We start from the raw sequence: 20,779 nt of genomic DNA, 5'->3' as shown, positions 1-20,779 counted from the left end.
ATTCTTCGTCATTCCATAGGCCAGAACAAGAAATAATAAGTTTAAATTATAACAAAACAGATTTTAGTTGAATGTTAGGCAAAGTTCATAATGATAAGACTAGTTTGGCAATCAGTTAACAAGGGGAAGAAGGAACTCTCATTTACTGGATATAGTCATGCCAAGATTGAAGAAGATGCTTTAATTTGGATTTCTGCATGGGGCAGGCAATTAGATTTGCTACCCTAAATGGCCACTTCCACCTCTATGGGTCTATTAAATATTTTTATTTTTATTTCTGTCCTCTGTCATTTTAAAGACAGAAGCTGGTGCAATCATTCAGGAAGAAATAAGTATTCCGTTTTATAGTCTTTTGCTATTAAAAGTCAATTCTACAAAGGGACTTCTTATGCCATTATTGCATGTCAGCAACTATATTATCAAAAAAGCAATTATTTTTCTTTGTTTCTACACTTTCTTTTCATCTGTTACTGATTTTTTTACTTTACTTTACTTTCTTTATCTTTAATATTCTTTTTTATTTATTTTGCCAAATAAACAATCATGAACCATCCTAAAGTCTCAGCAAATGTAGCAAGATAGTAGCTCAAACTCAGTAAGGAGCTTGTAGCTAAATAGTCAGCACTTCAACAGAATATCCCATCTACTGCAGGCCTCCAACTTTAATACTAAAGTTATTGGGCAAATTACAACTGGAATACATTCTTTGACAACTGTTTTGAGAGAAGAGGACAAAAGTGACACAGTACTGAAAATTCAGGCCAGAGGATTTGTTTTGAAGTCTTAATCAGTAAGAGGATAGTAGATTTCTATTTGCACTGCCATTCTCACAACTGGATTTTGAAAAAAAATAATCTGAAGGGGCTTTTTGTGAAAATTGCAGCATTTACTTAATTCTGTACAATTGGGACTAAATCTATTTATTTTTAAACTTAGATAAAGTGTATATTAAAATCACTGAATTTTGCTTCCAAGCAACCTCAAACAAAATACCTGACATATATCCAGTGATTTTCAGTTGAAGAACTATTTCTAAAGTTTTTCATACAATACTGCAAAATGGTCTGTCTGACATTGATAATGATCCTTATAATGGAACTTTTCCCAAAAGGCTACTTTTATTCCTTAGTTAAATTCAGAATTTATGTATACAATTAAATTCAGAATTTAGGTATATCTGTTCACAACTAAAAAGAGAGAGAAGACTGCAGTATTGTTTATCCTTCACTGTTTTTATAATTCTTCCTGTATTTTGCAAAGAAACATAATTAGCTTTAAAAGCTTCCAGCAGAAATCAAATTTTATAGTGTTTTAAGTACCAATCTTTCCCCAGTTTAATGGGTTATATCAGACATGTCAAACCCGCGATGTCATGTGATGTTGCGCAACGTATTGGGACTGTTTTGCCATTGCTGGCAATGGGGTGGGCGCGGCTTCCACGTGATGCGTCTGGCCCAAGGGCCAGCAGTTTGACACCCCTAGGTTATATGTTTCTTGGAATACAATTATTAAAAATAAATTTGATGCAAAGATTATACAGAGACCAAAATATCATTGCATTCAAAAGCAAAGTTCCGTAGCAATCAAAATCATACATAAGATGATTCACAATTAGAGCAGTATAAAAGTTAAAATCTTGATTCGCATGAAGCTATCGCATGTGACAGACCAGGCATCTTTGAGATTGCTATAGATAAAGACTCCACCCATCAAATTCAAGAGCACAGGATATTTATTTATTTGTTTGTTTGTTTGTTTGTTTGTTTGAAGTATACTTTCGAGTCCTTGCAGAAGCTCATTAAAAACCTTGCAGGAAGTTTTCCAGGGATTAATTATAATTTTTAACTGTCAATATAATCCATATTTGTTTTATTGTAAAATATTACCAAAGAAGTAGTACAAGATTGGAAGATGTGGAGACACGGTGCCTATAGAATTGCCAAGACTTGGGGACAACTGAATGAATAACATCATCATCACAATACTGTATTGCATTTTCATTTTTACTGCTGCATTGGCTGCAGCTGTTACTTTCGTATACATGTTTGTTTGATTGAAATGGTGTATACATTTATAAATATTTATCTATAGTGAAATCCAAACATCACAATAATCACAATGCAGCATTTTCTTCCAAGGTTGCCTGGAAAATCCATTATAAAGTTAACTTCAAGAGATATGACATAAGTTACTAAAATGGATCTATCATGGCATAAATTCACATGGTACATAAGTCACATAGTCAGCTGCTAACCAGAATATATTTTGGTCCGGACATTGCAAAAAATATATGGAAAGCATTGAATACAAGCTGCATATATATCTATATACAGTATTCATATATATATAACGTACATCCTATAAATAAATAAATAAATATACAACCTATAAATAAAATAAATATTCTATATTTACAATGTTGCAAGGATATTTGGAGAAATTGGGCAAGAGATAGTGATTAACTATACAGTATATTTTAAGAAAATTCTACATGAAAATAATTTTTACTTTACTTTTTTTTTAAAAAAATGTCATTATGCTAGATTGGATAGACTGATGACTAAATGAAAGTAAAATTGATACAGAATAGGTATGACCCTCCTATCAATCCTGCAGCCTCCCTCAATTTTCCGAAATTTTTCTAGATTATTGTTTACAAATAAGAACTAGAATGGCAGCTGTCCCTCTCAGAGGAGAAATGCTCCATTTTCTTCTTCTTTTCTTCTCTCTCTCTCTCTCTCTCTTTTTTTAAAAAAGACCTGTTCTCTAATATTTCTATAAACTAACCCTTTTATTGTAGGAAAAGTACAGTATATTCCTGCTTTTCATGGTCTTCAGCCAATAAATAAAAGTATTGACATAAATATTATTCTATTTTTTTATGGAGAGTATTGCTACAACATTTAAAAAAAAACAAACATCCAGGCTGTTAGTGAAGTGTTTGTGGACATTAGTATATCCTCTATTCAAAATCCCAAAGTAAGAGCAAATAGCATCATTTTTAGTATTTCTAACCTTTTAAAAATGGTAAAAGTTATTTTTTCAATGCATGCAGACAAAGTTATCATTAATTTCTATCTGTTTCAGAGAATAGAGCAGTGGTTGAGAAACTATGATTTATGCTAGTGTATTGTCATGCTAAGACTGTCTTTCAAAAACTTCAGTTGGATGACATTGACATTTATTTCCAAGAATGTCTAATTTCTAAATGGGCAACTACAGCCCAGTGCTTACAGTAGATGACTTACTAGGTATCCAGGAGGGAAAAAAAAACATGCTACATGGGCAAAGTAAGGAATGCCCTATGGTAGGAGTTGCCTATTCACTTAAAATTCTCTTAGTATGTGCTAATTGACTAGTTTGGGTTATGGAAACTTGAGCATTGCATGCTTTTGCTGATGAAACTGCATGCCTACATATAGGAAAGAAAAACTAAATGCACAGGCATAGACTAGGTGAAACTTGGCTCAACTGCAGCAACTGTTGAGAGAGGTGTCCTAGTAGACCATGACTTAAGTACTGTATGAGCCAGTAGTTTGCTGCAGCTGCCAAAAAAGCTAACACACTCTTAGGTTGCATCAACAGAGGGATAGTTTCAAGATCACATGAAGTGATACTACTGCTTTATGATGCACTAGTGAGACCACATTTGGAATACTACATCCAGTTCTGGTCATCAGAAAAAAAGATGCTGGTATTGACTTACCTATACTAACTAAGATATGTCTGTATATGTTGGTTATACATGTAGTCTTCGACTTACAACAGTTCATTCAGTAACTGTTCAAAGTTACAACAGCACTGAAAAAGTGACTTATGACCATTTTTCGCAGTTACAACCTTTGCAGCATCCCCATGGTCACGCAATCAAAATTCAGATGCTTGCCAAGTGACTCATTTTTGTGACGGTTGCATTGTCCCGAGATCATGTGATCAACTTTTGCAACCTTCTGACAAGCAAAGTCAATGGGGAAGCCAGATTCATTTAACAACCGGGTTACTAAAGTAACAACTGCAGTGATTCACTTAACAACTATGGCAAGAAAATGGGGCAAAACTCACTTAACAAATGTCTCACTTAACAACAAAAATATTGGGGTCAATTGTAGTCATAAGTCGAGGACTACCTGTACAGAATATCAGTCCACGGAATCAGTTTAGATGTGCTACCCCAGCCACAGCCTAGTCAGTTGGCAGCTTACAAACTGCTATAAACAGATAAAGAAATATGAAGGGGGCAAAGATAAATTTTAAATAATACAGCATTTTGATCTACAAGCTTTCCTTAAATGAAATACTCATGAAAGATGTATTACGGTAAGTATGAAGAAGTGTCTATTTGTCATGAGAAATGTTGCACCAGAAAATATTTTACAGATATCTGTTAATTTCCCCTTACCCAATGGGAGCTTTAGAAATGATGGTGCTTCCCTGAGGTATTGAACGGAGATGGCAACTTCATCGCCAGCATTTCGCAGTAGTTGCACCTGTCAGTGTGATAAATAACAGCTACTTTATACCAAAGAACCAGCCACAGAGAGCAAAATAATCTACATCAAAAAGCTGCATCTCACTAGGTGTGTCAGAAATTCAATATTCAACTTTATCACTAGAATGAAGATTATCTTGAGGATCAAACCACAGCAATTATAAAGCTTAAGTTATCCACAATCAAGGAAGAGATGAAAAATTAAAAATGTGAAAAACATTCTTAGTTCCTACATAGCAAAAACAAGCAAGCAAATAAATAAATAAATAAGTAAATAAGTAAATAAGTAAATAAGTAAATAAGTAAATAAGTAAATAAGTAAGTAAGTAAGTAAGTAAGTAAGTAAGTAAATAAATAAATAAATAAATAAATAAATAAATAAATAAATAAATAAATAAATAAAATGTTTCAAAGCCATTTCTTATGTAACAGAAGACAATCTAGCTAAAGGAAAATGCTGCAATTTCAGTGTGGGATTGAACCAATCTAGATGTATGCTTATATTTTTAAAATCCCAAATTTATGAGATTTAAAAGTTCTCCGCTCTGGTTAGATTTTGAAATTCTGGCAGAATCTACAGTATGATTCTGGTTGCATGCAAAGAATATAAGAATGCTGAGTTACAATTTCCTGTGAATTGTTGTTCCTACAAATTTAACAGTTGGGAACAAAGAATATTAATATATATTAAATATTAATGATTTGCCAATCATTTGAATAGTAACCTGACTGACACATTTGCAGTGAGGTAAAATTCAAACTCAGTTTGATTTCACACTAAATTATATCATAGTAAAAATAATAAATACCCAAATAGAGGATTCTTGACAAGCAGGTAGTGTGCACATTTGTATGTGTGTATTTTTTCCTTATCTATACTTAATACTTTATTTCAAAATAAAATTTCACTTTAAATTACTGGTTAGTAGCAAAAGCAATGAGCACTTATGACAATATTTATAATATTACTAGTACCATTCAATGGGCAGAAAGTGCTTGCCAAGTATCCTCACTTAATCACCCAGAGTATGTTACTGCAAAATGTATTGTCTCCTTACAGAAGAAACTCTGCTTTTTTATTAGTGAAAAATCCCAGCTAAAATCTCAGCCCAAATTTGATAACCTGCCTCATCACTGCTCAAGTGTTAAGAGCAATGTTAGGATTTCAGATTTGCCTTTAGGATATGGGGAAATCCAGGTATATTCATGTCTCTTAAGTATTTTGACTGATTATGTGTTACTCTTCTTAAAAGAACATCCAGACTTAGATCAGGGACAGATATCTTTAAGTTCTCAAAATCTTTTCGGACTATATTTGCCTGTAATATATAAGTTATTTCTTTTTGAAAGTTGCCTAGTATTTGGTATGATTGCTGCCCTTTTACAAAACGTTGTCATTTAATTAAAAAAAACAATCATAAATGGGGCTGCTGGATGAAGACATTTGATGTATTTTCTAATATGAGAGCTTTTTTTCTCAAGGCAGAGAGAAAAAAACCCCACATTATGTTAGGCAATGATGGCAACCTGTGTTATTGGAAGTCAAAACATCAGTGTAATATAAACTATGAGACAGTACAACTATGAGAAAAGGCCGCAAGTGGGCCATTTATAAGATCTATATTTCTACAAAAAGAAAGAGAGATTCATAAAAAAATTCAAACCCACAAAAAGTGTTTAAAAATGAAATAAAATTGAATATGTGCATATGAACAAGGACAATATGGGAAAACTGCATCTTTATATCATCAAATAGACTAGTGTGGAAAAAATGGAAATTCAATAGAACCCTGGTGCATTGATTTATCCCTTTATACCAATATAGAATAGAATAGAATAGAATAGAATAGAATAGAATAGAATAGAATAGAATAGAATAGAATAGAATTCTTTATTGGCCAAGTGTGATCAGACACACAAGGAATTTGTCTCCGATGCATAAGCTCACAGTTTACATATGAACAGCAAGTAATAGGTGATGAGAAATGAGATAGTGCTGTGGGAATTAAGTGTTCAGCAGAGTAATGGCACTGGGGGAAAAGCTATTTTTGTGTCTAGTTGTTTTGGCATGCAATGCTCTATAGCAGCATCATGAGGGGAGAAGCTGAAACTGATTATGTCCAGGATGTGAGGGATCTGTAGATATTTTCTTAGCCCTTTTTCTGGTTCATGTATTGAAGTCTGTACCTCTCCTGTTTGGTTGCTGTGCCAAATCAAACAGTTATTGAGGTACAAATGACAGACTCAGTAATTCCTCTGTAGGACTGTATCAGCAGATCCTTGGGGAAATCTGAGCTTTCTGAGTTGAGGCATTCTTTGTTGTGCCTTTTTAATGATGATTCTAATGGCAGGTGTCCATTTCAAATCCTTGGATATAATAGAATCTAGAAACTTGAAGGTCTCTACTGTTGATACTGTGTTGCCTAATATTGTAAGAGGTGGTAGAATAGGAGAGCTTCTTCTAAAATATATTATCTCTACAGTTTTAAGAGTGTTCAGCTCCAGATAGCTCCACGGGGCCAGTTGATCTACCTCTTGTCTATATGCAGATTCATCATCATCTCAAATGAGACCAATGACTGTTGTATCATCTGCAAATTTCAGTACTTTAACAGAGAGATCCTTTGAGATGTAGGCATTGGTATAGAGTGAGAAGAGTAATGGGTAGAGCACACAGCCCTGGGGGGCTCCTGTGTTAATTGAACAGAGGTTCAATATGATTTTCCCTAGCTTCACCTGCTGCTTCCTGATCATTAGAAAGCTTATGATCCATCTACAGTACAAATGTGGTCAGGTAGCTCAGGAGAATCTTCGGTCAACACAGCATATGTGCACACTTCAAATCCAAGAATACACTAAGGCAGAAGCTTGTCCACCCCAAGGATAAAACACCCAGACACAATCTGAGCAATGTGGTATATGCAGTACAATGCAGTGAGCCATGTGCTGATCTGTACATTGGGGAAACGAAACAACTTCATAAACGTATGGCACAACATTGGAGAACAAACCCATCAGGACATGATTCAGCAGTCTATCTGCATTTAAAAGGCAAAGGCCACTCTTTCGAAGACAGCAAAGTTCACATTTTAGACAGAGAGGACCGCTGGTTTGAAAGAGAGGTCAAAGATGTCAAAGGCCATCTATGTCAAAATTGAACAGTCCCCTCTCAACGGAGAGGGAGGGATATGACATCATCTATGTCCAGTCTACCACACAGTCCTTTCAACAGTTCCAAGAAGGCTCCACACACATTTGCACTACTCAGGTGACCCTGAAGACATAGATAAGCCTCCATGTAGTTTAACAACTCTCTAAAAGAATGCAAATGAACATCTGTCTGCAAGGAATATAAATCTTTCCATTCCCCACCATCCAGTCAGAGCTGAAGAAGCTTCTTGGATGAGAAGCGAAACGTTTTCAAAAAAAAACAAGAAAGTCCAGTTGCTTCATAAAAAAAGCATCTTTGGGATAACTATAACCTGGATGACTGAGAATCTCCATAGACATTTGAATACTTAGCAGTATAGAAATATTTGAAATGCTTGCCTAAAAATGGGAGAGAAAAAATAAATATTTCTATGGTCAGCATTTTTAAACTTGCTGTATATGAGGCAAATTGTACTGGACTAGTTTATAAATTGACATAAAGGATGCCAAGTTACAAGCTCAAGGGATAGGTTTTTTGTAAGCAATACAACTTTGAGGCTTCTGGGAATTTGTTATTTGTGGTAAAGAGTTGTCTTAACTAAAGGAGTACTACAATATGCCTGAACATTCTTGTACCTGTGAGGAGACATATTTGCTACTGATTTGTTGAATCATTTTGAGATCTGTTTTGGTCAATTCTTTATTTGCATTTTGTATTTTATTTTTCCATGATTCATTTGGGCACATCTTTTGTACTCTGTGCAAGAAAGGGACTGCATAATAATTGTACATTATTCTGATATTTTCCAAGGAAAAGGTCATTGATTTAATTGGATAATTCCTTCTATCTGTATATAGATGGATCTCAACCAGAACAAGACCGCTACATCTCATTTAAAGGGGGCAGAAGAATACGCTATGCAGCACTATAAGGCTACAAGGAAAAAGATATTTTAAGGCAGAACATTTGGGCAACTCCTTAAACCAATTGTGCCTTGATATTTGTGCAGCTGCACAATCCTGGGAAAAAACTCACCTGCTTTAAGTCGTTGCCTATAGATACAGTGTGAGCACCCTCATGCCATATTTATTTCATTTATTAGTGCATTTTGAACCATGTCACAATAATTTCTTCTTCCTTCATCCCTATTCCCTTCCCCAATCTATTTATATGAGATATATAACATACATACATACATACATACATACATACATACATACATACATACATACATGTCTGTTATATTCTATATTTTTCAAAAGGTTTGTTCTCTTATCTGTTTAGCATAATAGGAATGACATGGCTTTTTCAGCAATATAAGGAATTTAAATGTTTAATTCCATAAAGATTCCTTCTGTTCAATGTCAAGTATAAACAGAGGAACATAGAATGCACATGGGGGGGGGGGGAATTAGGAACGCTCATTTCAAATAACATTGAGTAAATTGAATGGTACATTAAAACTTTTTTGGGAAAAAATTAACTTTAAATATTATGGGAATTATAAGACAGTCAAATTGTTTATAAATGATCAGAGTAAAAGTTTAAAAAAATGTTGGTTGAGCTTTTGTCCATGTTTAATGAAAAAGATATTTATTTTCTAATCTGTGGCTTTCTAAACTTCATTAATATCCATTTTAAAGGTGGAATGAACTGATATTTTCTCTCTAGGCCACCAACATCACCTAATCACTTTGCCCCTGTCTTTGCTAATGTTATGGTAATGAAGCCTTCAAATCTGCATCTGAAGCTTTTTACGTTTCTGGGGGAAATAGTGTAATTCAAAGCAGTATGCTCTCAAGCTCTTTTGTGAATAACCAAGGAAAATATAAAAATTCACATTAGTATGCTGTAGCAACAAGTTATAATTTTATGGTAAATCATGCCACTAATTATAATTTAATCAGATAGCACAGAATAATTCATTAATTTTAAAACATCATTTACAACTTTTGCTCAGCATTAGCAATTTATGTCATGATAATAAAGCCCAATTTCAAATTAATCATTCTTAGTAAAAGCAGATCCATACACGGTATTTCAGATATCCGTATGGTCCTTGGCATTCAATTGTTGGTATTAACTTCTAATAAATAATTATACGCTGACCTCAGCCCTTTCAGGAAGGCCAGGTCAGGTAACAAGACTACCAGGATTCCATTTTATTGTTAAGAAATATAATAACAGAATTTTGAAAGCTTGACAAAGATTCAATCTCCACTTCTTATACCAAAGAGGATCAATTCTACAGAGACAAATAAAAGGTCAATCTCCATTATAGCTAAATGGGCAGATCATGTACAAAGAAATGAAGATACTAACTTAATATGTATGTTGAAAAAAATTGAATATGGGGAAGTGACTAATTACTTTTTAAAAAGACTAAGGGAACAAAGTATCTGTATATGTGCAAAAATATAAAGTTTAACCAAAAGCATACTTTGAAGCTATAAGAAATACACTACGGTATATTCAGGAATTTCCTTAGTCACTGAAGCTGGACATTTGGTTCATTGGTATCTTTGGATTGTAAGACAGACTGATGAAGAATGATAACTCACACAAATTTTATTCTGGGTATTGGATTGGACACAGTACCTAGTTGGTTGGTAGCTAAGAAATATCATCAGAAAAACAACAGCATCAACTCTGGCTTTGTTATAAATGGTAATTTGTTGGGTAAGAGCATAGCTCCTTTTTGTCAACTTTTGAGATAGTTTGTCCTCAAGCACCAACTAATAATGAAACTAATTAACCTTTGCTTTACAAAGGTTCATTTTATTTCTTATTCTAAATCAAAAGGCAATAGCAATCACTTGTTAAGGATACTATTAACCAAAAGACTGCACAAAAAATGAATGTGCTCTCATCAGCCTGGTTATGTCCTTTACTGCAGAAAATGCCAGCAACATTTGGGCAGTCTGAGCGCAGAGTGATTGGTAATACTAAAAAAACAAATGTCTGCTTCAGCTTAGCAAACTTGCAAGCAAAGAATGATTTGCTATCAACTATACCCTTAAATGTTTTAAAAGACACACATCCATAGATAAAGATGATAGAGAAATAGAGATATTGCTGCAGGATATAGGCAGAACTAACAACCCTGCTTGATCTTATTTTATAACCTGCAGCCTAGATTTAGAATAGAGTTAGCAAGCGAAAATATAATAAAAATGTGTTTGATAGGAAACCCAAGAAACAAAATGCTATACAATTTGAAAATAGGACAGGGAGTAGAATTGACAACAGTGTAAGAGTTTGCATACTAAACCAATGGCCATAGATTTTATATTTCTTTGTTGTCAGTTAAGGAATTTCAGAATGTTGCACCTTCATCTCCAATGGCTGTGATGTCAGGATACACTAGAAATTTTATTGACCAAATGACTACCCTTTTCTAAAAGGACTACAGTACTCTGATCAAAAGAAAACTGAGTGGGAAGAAATTCCCAAGAAAGTAAAGGAATCATAGTTTCTGTTATATTTTCAATACACATAGAATAAATTCCAAATGCTGGGTACTTGTTCTGCAAAAGAGATGTTGTAAAATATTGATAAGGATTAAACAACTGAAGCTAAAAATCCACATGGATTTCAGTGAAAGCAAATATATGGTCTGTACAAATGGATTCCACCAAAGCACAGAGGGGCATCAATGAATACTACTCACAATGTGCACAAAGAAAAGTAAGTATGGAAAGAAATATTGAAAAAAGATGTGCATATTTCATACACATACACATACACACCATGATATTCCCTTTTGGAATAAGCAACATCTTACAAAGCACTCAAAAAAGGGTAAGTATTAGTAAGCAAAAGAAATTGAAAGAAAGAGATGAGCCAAAAGAAAAAGAAATGTACCTGATTTAACTTACCACGACACCATTTACTGTATTGTGCCATAATTTTCTACCTTTGTACTCCCTCCTTCCATCACATGCATACCCACTTCATCAACTGCATTTTATTTTCAAAATGTCATTAATAAACTTAATGAAACATCAACACAATCTATTCACGATCTTCTAAATCTCAAACCTTCCTCCGTGTCTCCACACTTATACTCTTCTGTCATATATTGACTTACAATTTCATGCTATTCATTTTCTCCATAAGATCAAACAACCTCAATATACCTCTTTCTTTCACTTTTGATTACAATCCATGTTAATTCATCAACCATTCATTCTTAATCATATCTTTTTTACTGTACTACACACACTTAAGTACCTCATTTCCACAGCAACTAACTTACTTTTATGTTTCTTCTAACACACCCAGCTCTCACTTCCATATAATAAAGTAAGTTGGAGCACCTACAATACATTTTTTAGTTTCTTTGAACAAACATTTCTTCTCAGAAAAGACCACATGCTACCTATGCTCTTTCAACCAACATTTGCATGTCTTAATATTTCTCCAGCCATTTTCTCATCTTTTAAAAACTTTCTTTCAAGGTACAACCAATTAATCTCCTTAGCCTTCTTTTTCAAGTTAGGTATAACTTAATTTGCTTTGTTTTTCCAATCACAGACAACTAATTATGATGCATTTATTTTCAGGTTTTTATTCATGCTCCTTAACATTTAGACATTTTACCTTCAAAGTCACAATTCTCTATAAGCAGTAATAATCATCCTATGAACCTCTTATTGGTCTCTGTTATTCTTCATGAGCAACTTTTCAAATAATGCTTGCAGAAAAAGTGTTACCTAAGTCATCAGCCTTAGTTGATACCACATGCACCATTACCTGCTAACAGCAAGGATTTATTATTTATAAGAATTGATTCATATATTTAGCTGATAATTGTTAAACATATATTTAGATGACAACAGCAACAGCACATGGACTTATATACCGCTTCATAGTTCTTTACAGCCGTAAAGCGGTTTAACATGTCAGCATATTGCCTCCAACAATCTGGGTCCTCATTTCACCAACCTTGGAAGGATGGAAGGCTGAGTTCTTTCTCATCTTTAGCATTTCTCAAGAGCTACCGGAGCACACTTACTAAAGTTCTTTACATCCTTGAAAGAAATGCTTCAGAATGTGAGGAAATGCAAAAAAAGTTCCTTTAAAAAATGTTCTAAGAACTCGTATCTTTCTCTATGTTGGTACAACTACTTGTGATGAGTAGTGTGTTTACTTGTTGCTGAGTTCTAGTCTCAATTCTAACTCAGATTTGTATAGGAAAAAGTCACTCAACTGTCATTTTGGAGGGGTGCAGTAGGACAAAGTTTTCAGAGCCTCTGAATTTATTCTACTGCTTGTGAAATTTCATTTCGCCCTTCTCCCTCAAAATCTTGCTTTCATTCCACAGTTATATTAGAATAGAATAGAGCTGGAAGGGATCTTGGAGGCCTTCTAGTCCAGCCCCCTGCTCAAGCAGGAGACCCTATACCATCTCAGACAAGTGACTGTCTAGCCTCTTTTTAAAAATCTCCAGTGATGGAGTGCCTACGATTTCTGGGGGCAAGCTACTCCACTGGTTAATTGTCCTCACTGTCAAGAAGTTTCTCCTTAATTCCAGGTTGCTTCTCTCTTTGGTCAGTTTCCAACCATTGTTTCTTGTCCTGCCCTCTGATGCTTTGGTGAATAACGTGACCCTCCTCTTCTTTGTGGCAGCTCCTCAAATACTGGAATACTGCTATCATGTCTCCCCTGTTTCTTCTTTTCTTTATGGACATACTGGTTAAACTTTTTCTTTACCTATGTAGTTTTCATTTTTGATATGTATTCTTTGTTATACAATGAACTCTTTTTTACATAGTACACAGAACGAGAGAGTATAAGAGAGAGGTTCAGAAACCATTTAAATTTGAAAATTATTACAGAGAAGCTGAACAGTGAAGGACTACATACTTCCAACAAATTGTCTCGTCATATTCTGTTTTTGTGAATGCGCTTTAGCAAATGAAAAATGCACCCACTGAATTGGGATGTTTGTTGAAATTCGCAAATTGAAAGTGACATCTTATCACAGAGTTCCTTTTGCTCAGTTTTACATCTTCTGACTGCCATTTAAAGCAGCTGTTTTATTCAAAGGACTGAATCGTGATATAACCAACATATTTTTAGGTGAAAATGTCAATTTTATAGTGATTTTTTTCTGTAGAACAAGTTTGGTCAGAAAGGGTGAAATGAAAACTTGGGTAGAATAAATAAGAACTGTGCCACTGAAGGACAGCAGGTATATACTGATCTTGAGTGATGCAGGAGAAAAGCAAGGGAGGGAAGTATCAGTGATACCTGTTGATTAAAGCATCACATTTTATAAAAGTATCAATTGGAAACGTTAATGGCATTATGTGTACGATGACAAATAACTAATTGGAACAGATCACAAACACACACACACACAAACATGGCACCATATTGTTCCATTTTAGGATAAGCAAAGTTTTCTAGAGCATAGGAAAAGAACAGTACACAATGTTACTGTGTACTGTACTGCATGGGGGGGAAAGACAATGTAACTAGTTTCATATGTAAACTAATTTTCACATATGCACTATTAGCTTACTTGCTTATATGTTTAACAGATTAACATAGTTGTCCAATAAACATGTTGCTGGATGGCTAACAATAAATAAAATAAACCTAATAATAATTTCAAAAACAATTCATTAATACAGCAATCAACAAATAACCAATCGCCTAGTCAAGAACGAATACTTGGGGAAAGAGTCTGGTCTTTAAGGCTTTAGATAAAACAGGAGGGTTGGGTCTATCTGAATCTCAGGAATTCTGCTGTTCCATAGGACAGGTATTGCAACAGAGAAGACATAATTCCTGGGTCCATTGTTTAATAGACGGGACTTGGAAAACACCTCCCTCTGCCAGAAATCACAAAACAAAACAAAAATAATAGGAAACCGATAGTCCTGCCCAAAACCATGAAGGATTTTATAGGTGATAACCAGTGTCCTGAGTTGTACTCAGAGGTCCACTAGAAGCCAGTGCAACTCATGGACGTTGTTACATGATTGAATTGAACATTCCCATTATCTACCTGTGCCTTGCATTCTGGATCATTGGCAGCTTCTGAGGGTCTTCAAGGGCAGCCCTATGTAAACCGCACTACTGTAGTGCTGATAGATGGTAAACAAATTATGATTGACAATAAGTAAGGCTCCCAATCTCGGAAATGGAACATCTGTCACAAAAGATGGAGCTGTGCAAAAGCCCTCCTCGCTAGCCCTCCAGCTCTCCTAGCTAGAGTCATTTCCTAGTTCTTCAACAGGAGCCAAAGATAAGGAAGTCATGGGAAAGTACTACATCAGCAGCTCCCAATCTTTTCTATACCCCACACCCCTAGAATGCTTCTGATATATTCTTGCACCCCTTACAAAAGTTTTAAATAACAGCAATGAATTATGCATATACACTATCATTTTGGAAACCCAAGTTTTCGCACCCCCTGGAATATCGTCTCGCACCCCCGGTTGGGAACCCTTGTGCTACATATTTCAGAGCCAACAATGGCAAATGCTCAAATCAAAGAGGTCCCCCAAACCATAGCTGTTCAGACTTGTCAGGCATGAGCTTGAGCCTTTTTCTATGCCTCCATGGCCTCCAGACATTAATGTGGTCAACCCAGAGTATAATTGAGTACCCCCTGAATAGCAATTTCAATGTGTACAAAATAGGAGCATGAAGAGTAGAGCCCTTTGGAAACTTACATGTTAGAGGCTTAGGACTGTACTTCTCTTCCTCTACCAAGATCAAGGTCAAGGTCAAGGTCAAGTGGAACAAACTCTGGAGGAAGGAACAGAGCTACTGCCATATTGTACTTCCCACTCCTAATCTCCTGTCAGTCCAGAGGGATACAAGGACTGATGGTATCAAAAACTAAGAGATCAAGGCAGGCCAGGATGAATGCACCTTAACCATCTTTACCACATTTTAAAAACTAATTATGCAATATATGATTAGCGAACCATTGTGTATTATAATTCTCATTAGGTACACCAGACAAAAAAATCAACTCCACATGAAGACTAAAACTACTTTTATTTAGATTGGCTACTGTAAGAAAACCTTGAAAGTCTGATTGTGCTGTATGTCCTCTTATTTCTTATACAGCTAGTCCTTGGGTTATAGTTGCTCATTCAGTGATTGTTCAAAGTTCTGAGCACACTGAATGAGGGTGATTTACAACAGGCCCTTGCAGTTGTGGTGACTTTGTGACTTTCCTACAAGCAAAATCAATGGGGAAGATAGCAAGGAAAGCCGCAAGTTGTTTCCACTGCTTTTTCTCCGGAGGAGCTCTGCTATGAAGGACCTCATAGTCCACAGCCCTCCCCCACCCTGAACTCCATAGGGCATAACTGTATAACTATCATGCACAACTATTTTTTGTTAGAGAATGAGTAGGAATCTATGCCTATGCACCACTGTAACTTATGTCAGAAAATATAGAAGTCTTCTATTGCAGAAAGGCATTTATATAGGCATTTTTCTTCTCTTTCTGCAGGTTAGGCTGCCAGCAATATTTTATCCCCAATTGTTTTAAGAAGGAAATAATAAAAAAAATGATTTTATATTAATTGCTGACTTCAGCCTGCCTTTCATAAAATCATTTGATTGAGTTCATAATAGAATAATGCTGTATATACTGTTTCAAATTTAATCTTTGCTAATAGTTACTGTAATCATTTTAACTGCTTATAATGTGACTAAAATTATCATGAATTGGCCATGACGTTTGTTCAGTTATTAAGTTCTTATCATGTCAAGTGAAGTGATTTTCAGCAAAAAAAAAAAGCTTTTTTAAAAAAGGGTTTTTTAAAAAACTTTCTTGCAATGTAATGCCATGCATTTTTTCCTCCAGATAAAAATATTAATGGTTGCCATAGCACAGCTATTACAGAAATTATAGATAATGAATCAAAAGAAATTCCTATTGAAAATTGAAAATTTCAGTTTGAAAATGAACTACAGAAAGTAACTCTGATATGAAATCACCCTTCGTATTTATTTATTTATTTATCACATTTATTTGCTGCCTATCTTGCGGATCAGGTAACTCTTATTATATTACTAAAAGAGTGAATGTACTTAAAATAAAAGTGTAACTATATCAGCTAAGGATTTTGAAAGGTATCATTTGAAAAGTGATGATACCCAAAATAAAAATTGAAAGCATGAAAATACTGTATATGTGAGTATGATACAGGCACACAAAATAATTAGATTAAGCAGCATCCAATGAAAGATCCATCAAATCAATATGTAATACAATTTGAAAACAGCATGAATTAATGCATTTAATGCAAAGGAAAGAAAAAACAGAGGAACTTCACTTCTCTCAAATGTCAGTTTCACAATAGGGATTGTACTAAGAAGATAGAATACTCATCAATGCATTTTAAGATGGTGAGCTTATGATAACAATTTTAAGTTCATATGGAAGGATAGAATTCTTCAGAAGAACCAGCGATAAACTATTAAGCTTTTGATAGTCATGGTCGCAAAACACTAGTTGTTGCACTATATACTAGCAACAGATTTTGGTTGGGTGTAATTCCACTTTTTCTGCATTCTTACTTTACTTGTTACATTTTTATCCTGCCTTTAACACTCAAGGTGGTGAAAATACCTAACACTCCTTCTTCCTTCCATTCACCACCTTTAACCATTACACCAAACTAGTTTTAATCCCTTACATCAGGGGTGTCAAACTCATGTCACCTGTCGCAACATATCGTGACTTTTTTCCCATTGCCGGCAATGGGGTGGGCACACTTTCGCTATGACGCATGCAGTTTGACACCCCTTACATTGTCCTAGAATTCTATCAACAGAATAATTAACTCAACCAGCATTTCATCAGACTTGTTAGGTTATTAAGTATGTTCATAAAACTCAGCCTTTTAGGATTGATCAATTTCACAGGTTAGCCCTGCAAACATGAAATTACACATTGACTGTGCCATATTATTATCAGTGTTTTATCTGGTGTACTCTTGTATTTAGGTGAAGTTTAAGATTTATCTTTCCTTGCAACAACTATCCTGTGAAATTGGTTAAGCTGACACAAAGCCATGAGCTGCTGAAGAGAGGATTTTTAGCTTGAACCTAGAAATCTCCTGAATCATTCAGGGGACATAATCATTACCTTTATAATGTTTGGCACCCCTCTGGCATAATCAACAGCTATCCTTGGCTATTCTACAATTGTTGCAATGGAACATCTGACCTATCATTTATCCCACTTGCTTCATGTTTCAGTTTCCTTGTTCATTTTATCTTGATTTTTCTCCTTCTGAGTTGGTTGCCTTCTTAAAATGATCTGGAACCTGCTGCTCTGATATATAAATGGAGAATATGCATGTGGCTGTGCACTGTATTCCTAAAATTTGGTTAAACATTTGTAATAATTTAAAGCTTAAATTAAACCAACCAAATGAAAAAGAGCCCACTGCAGAGAAGGTATGATGTCCCTTGGACATATCTTCTATGGCTCTCAAAGGCAAATAATCCATTATAATCAATTATGTAGCTCAACATCAGAAGAATAATAGTATAGGTGGGAATTGAGTTAAAATCTACACTTGGTAGTGAAATTAATAGTAGTAAGGAAAAGGACAAAGAATGGAAGATAAAATACAGTATAGCATTGGGATTTATATTTGGAATGGAAGCCTTTTCTCAGTTTAAAGTTCAAATTTGTTGAGATACCCTTTTCTGACCTCCATTTTCCAGATGGCTGAAACCAAGCAAACTTTTGAGTTTCTGGATGCTACTATTTAGATAGGTAGTTGGAGCCAATGAATGAGTGACTCGGTAGTGAAATAATGAGATGTTGAATCTTGCTTCTCTACTCTCTTGTAAAATGCAATACTACTACTAAAATATGAACATAGTGCCTTAACAAAGGACAATAAAGATGAGATAGTAAAATCATTTTTATGATTAATGCTTAGAGTCTTTTATTAACCATTTCTTACAAATTGTAGCTTTTTGTTGTGCTTTTTCCATGTGCTATATCATTTCATGAAGGAACAGAGAGCTTAGCACTAGATTCCATGAGAATGAAAAAAACTTGGCCTGAAAATTATGTGAATGAATGCTGTGAACAACCAACCAATATTTCTGTAATACTCTGAAAAATATGTATAAAGAAAGCAAGAGTAATCTAGGCAGCAATTTATAACATATAGTAGGGAAAGAAAAAGAAATCACTGTGCAACTTACCACTTCTTCATGGGTAGCGCCTTCTACACTTATACCGTTAACCTAAACATCATAAAGGGATTATTTGAAACATTAGGTAAATAATACGAGGCATTTAGTATAAACATTAACAAGCAACATACTTTCCAGTAAGTGTATACAATCAACTGACCTGTATTACAGCATCTCCAATAAATAGCATTCCTGACTGGTCTGCTGCAGAATTACAAAAGAATCACAAATTACTTGAGAGACTTAAAATGGTACACGCTGCTACAAAAACTGCTGTTTTGTGAAAGTTGTTCCTGAAACAGCATCACAGTAATTCAGAGCAAACCCCCCCCCCCAAAAAATGGTGCCATTGCTGAGAAAATTATGAAAGCTACTTTTCGTCAACAAAAGATTATCCTATAAGGAACACAATTGTGGTTTCTCGTTAATGATAGATTTCATTAAAATGGAGGAAGCATGATTTTTATTTTTTTAATAGCATTAGTAATATAGCAAAGTAGGAATTCTGCTTCCTTTGTTCTTTCCTCCTGAAAATATGTCCATAGAATGTAATAATTAAAGGAGTTGTAGCAGGAATTTAATTAAGTGTGAACTTGAATACTTGAAGTATTAGTTCATCTCATAATTTGCATCATTTCTGCAAAATAAAATTAATGTGAATGCCAACTCATAGTGTAATGTAGAAGCATAAATTGCTGTACCATTTATTGGAAGAATAACACTCTTGTTCCACAGGCTTATGTTACACCATATGAATATAAATTTCCATGTGTTTTCAATGTTTTTATTGAATATTTCTATAATTGGGAAAGGAAGGAATTATTGAAAGATAAGAACTGCCAGTTATCATTTGTGAAGGATACGCAAGATATGTAAAAGTTTTAAGTAAAAGAAAAAAGCATATTGTGCTCAGCCCACTGTGTACCAATAAATACCAATGCCTCAGTTTCCAACAGGACCACAAATATGGAAAACCATTTAGGGAATGTTTGAGGGGATTAAAAAAAAAATCAGGATTTTCATATTTGCTTCTAAGGGTCAATACTTTAGTAATTGGCATTTTCTACAAAACAAGCTAGAGATAAAACTATATTGTACTATTTGACTCAGGACCATTTACAAGAATTAAAAACACAGAAACTCACAATGTATAATCCCTGAGGCCCAAGGACAAACTATAATACCACTCACAAAAAGCACATCAACAATAGCACAGCTCATCAACCGACCTAAATGCCTGAGCAAACAGATCTTCAATGCCTCGTGAAAGCTTAAAGAGTTGGCCCATCTGAATGTCCAGGGTGATGCTGTTCCATAGGGGCTGACATTGAGTAGACACAATTCTGGAGTCCAACAAGATGGCATTGTTTAAAAGGAACCCAGAGCATGCTTTATTTAGCTCTGGTGGGATAAGTTGAAACAATGGGAGAGAAGCAACCCCATAAATAGACTGGCCCTATGCCATGGTGTGCTTTATAGGTGACAACCAGCACCTTGAATTGCACTGGGAAACTTACTGGAAGGCAGTGCAGCTCATGGAGCAAAGATTTATTATGGTACAAAGAGAAATGCCAAAAATTGTCCATCTTGCTGCATTCTGGATCAGCTCTACCTTCTGAGTGTTCTTCAAAGCAGAGAGTATACAATAGTCTCTTTTTTTTACGCCCTGCACTTTTCCCCCCCTTTGCTTTCCCTATATCCTAGAAGTGAGGAACAGATGTTGCAGTTCCAATTATCCTGGGCAGTGGTGAGGAAGGCTAAATATCTGGATTCTGTCCTTTATCCTGTGCTGGATAAGCAGAAAAGAAAACTCTTATAGAAACATCTAAATGCAAGAGTCACAGCCGGACTTCGAGTTCAGGAATAAACGAAATGAGGTAACAAAATGAGGTGACTTTCTACTGAAATCTTGCTTGCTACTGGGCTGAACAGCTGAAAAACGT

General features: G+C 34.9%; 1 protein-coding gene across 1 annotated transcript in view; it reads right to left on the bottom strand.

The window, feature by feature from the left end:
* Window positions 1–20,779, bottom strand: part of SNTG2 (syntrophin gamma 2) — a 214,003-nt gene that overhangs the window by 93,134 nt on the left and 100,090 nt on the right. The window contains exons 7-9 of the mRNA XM_015816873.1: window positions 18,997–19,040; window positions 18,846–18,887; window positions 4,376–4,487 (exon numbers count right to left, since the gene is read on the bottom strand). Coding sequence (XP_015672359.1) covers window positions 4,376–4,487; window positions 18,846–18,887; window positions 18,997–19,040 — 198 coding nt within the window. The remainder of the gene's footprint in view (window positions 1–4,375; window positions 4,488–18,845; window positions 18,888–18,996; window positions 19,041–20,779) is intronic.

This window comes from Protobothrops mucrosquamatus, unplaced genomic scaffold (genome assembly GCF_001527695.2).
Source record: "Protobothrops mucrosquamatus isolate PMUCROS unplaced genomic scaffold, P.Mucros_1.0 scaffold515, whole genome shotgun sequence".
NCBI lineage: Eukaryota > Metazoa > Chordata > Lepidosauria > Squamata > Viperidae > Protobothrops > Protobothrops mucrosquamatus.
The sequence above is the reverse complement of the archived record's forward strand: the minus strand, read 5'-3'. Positions and strand labels throughout refer to the sequence as shown.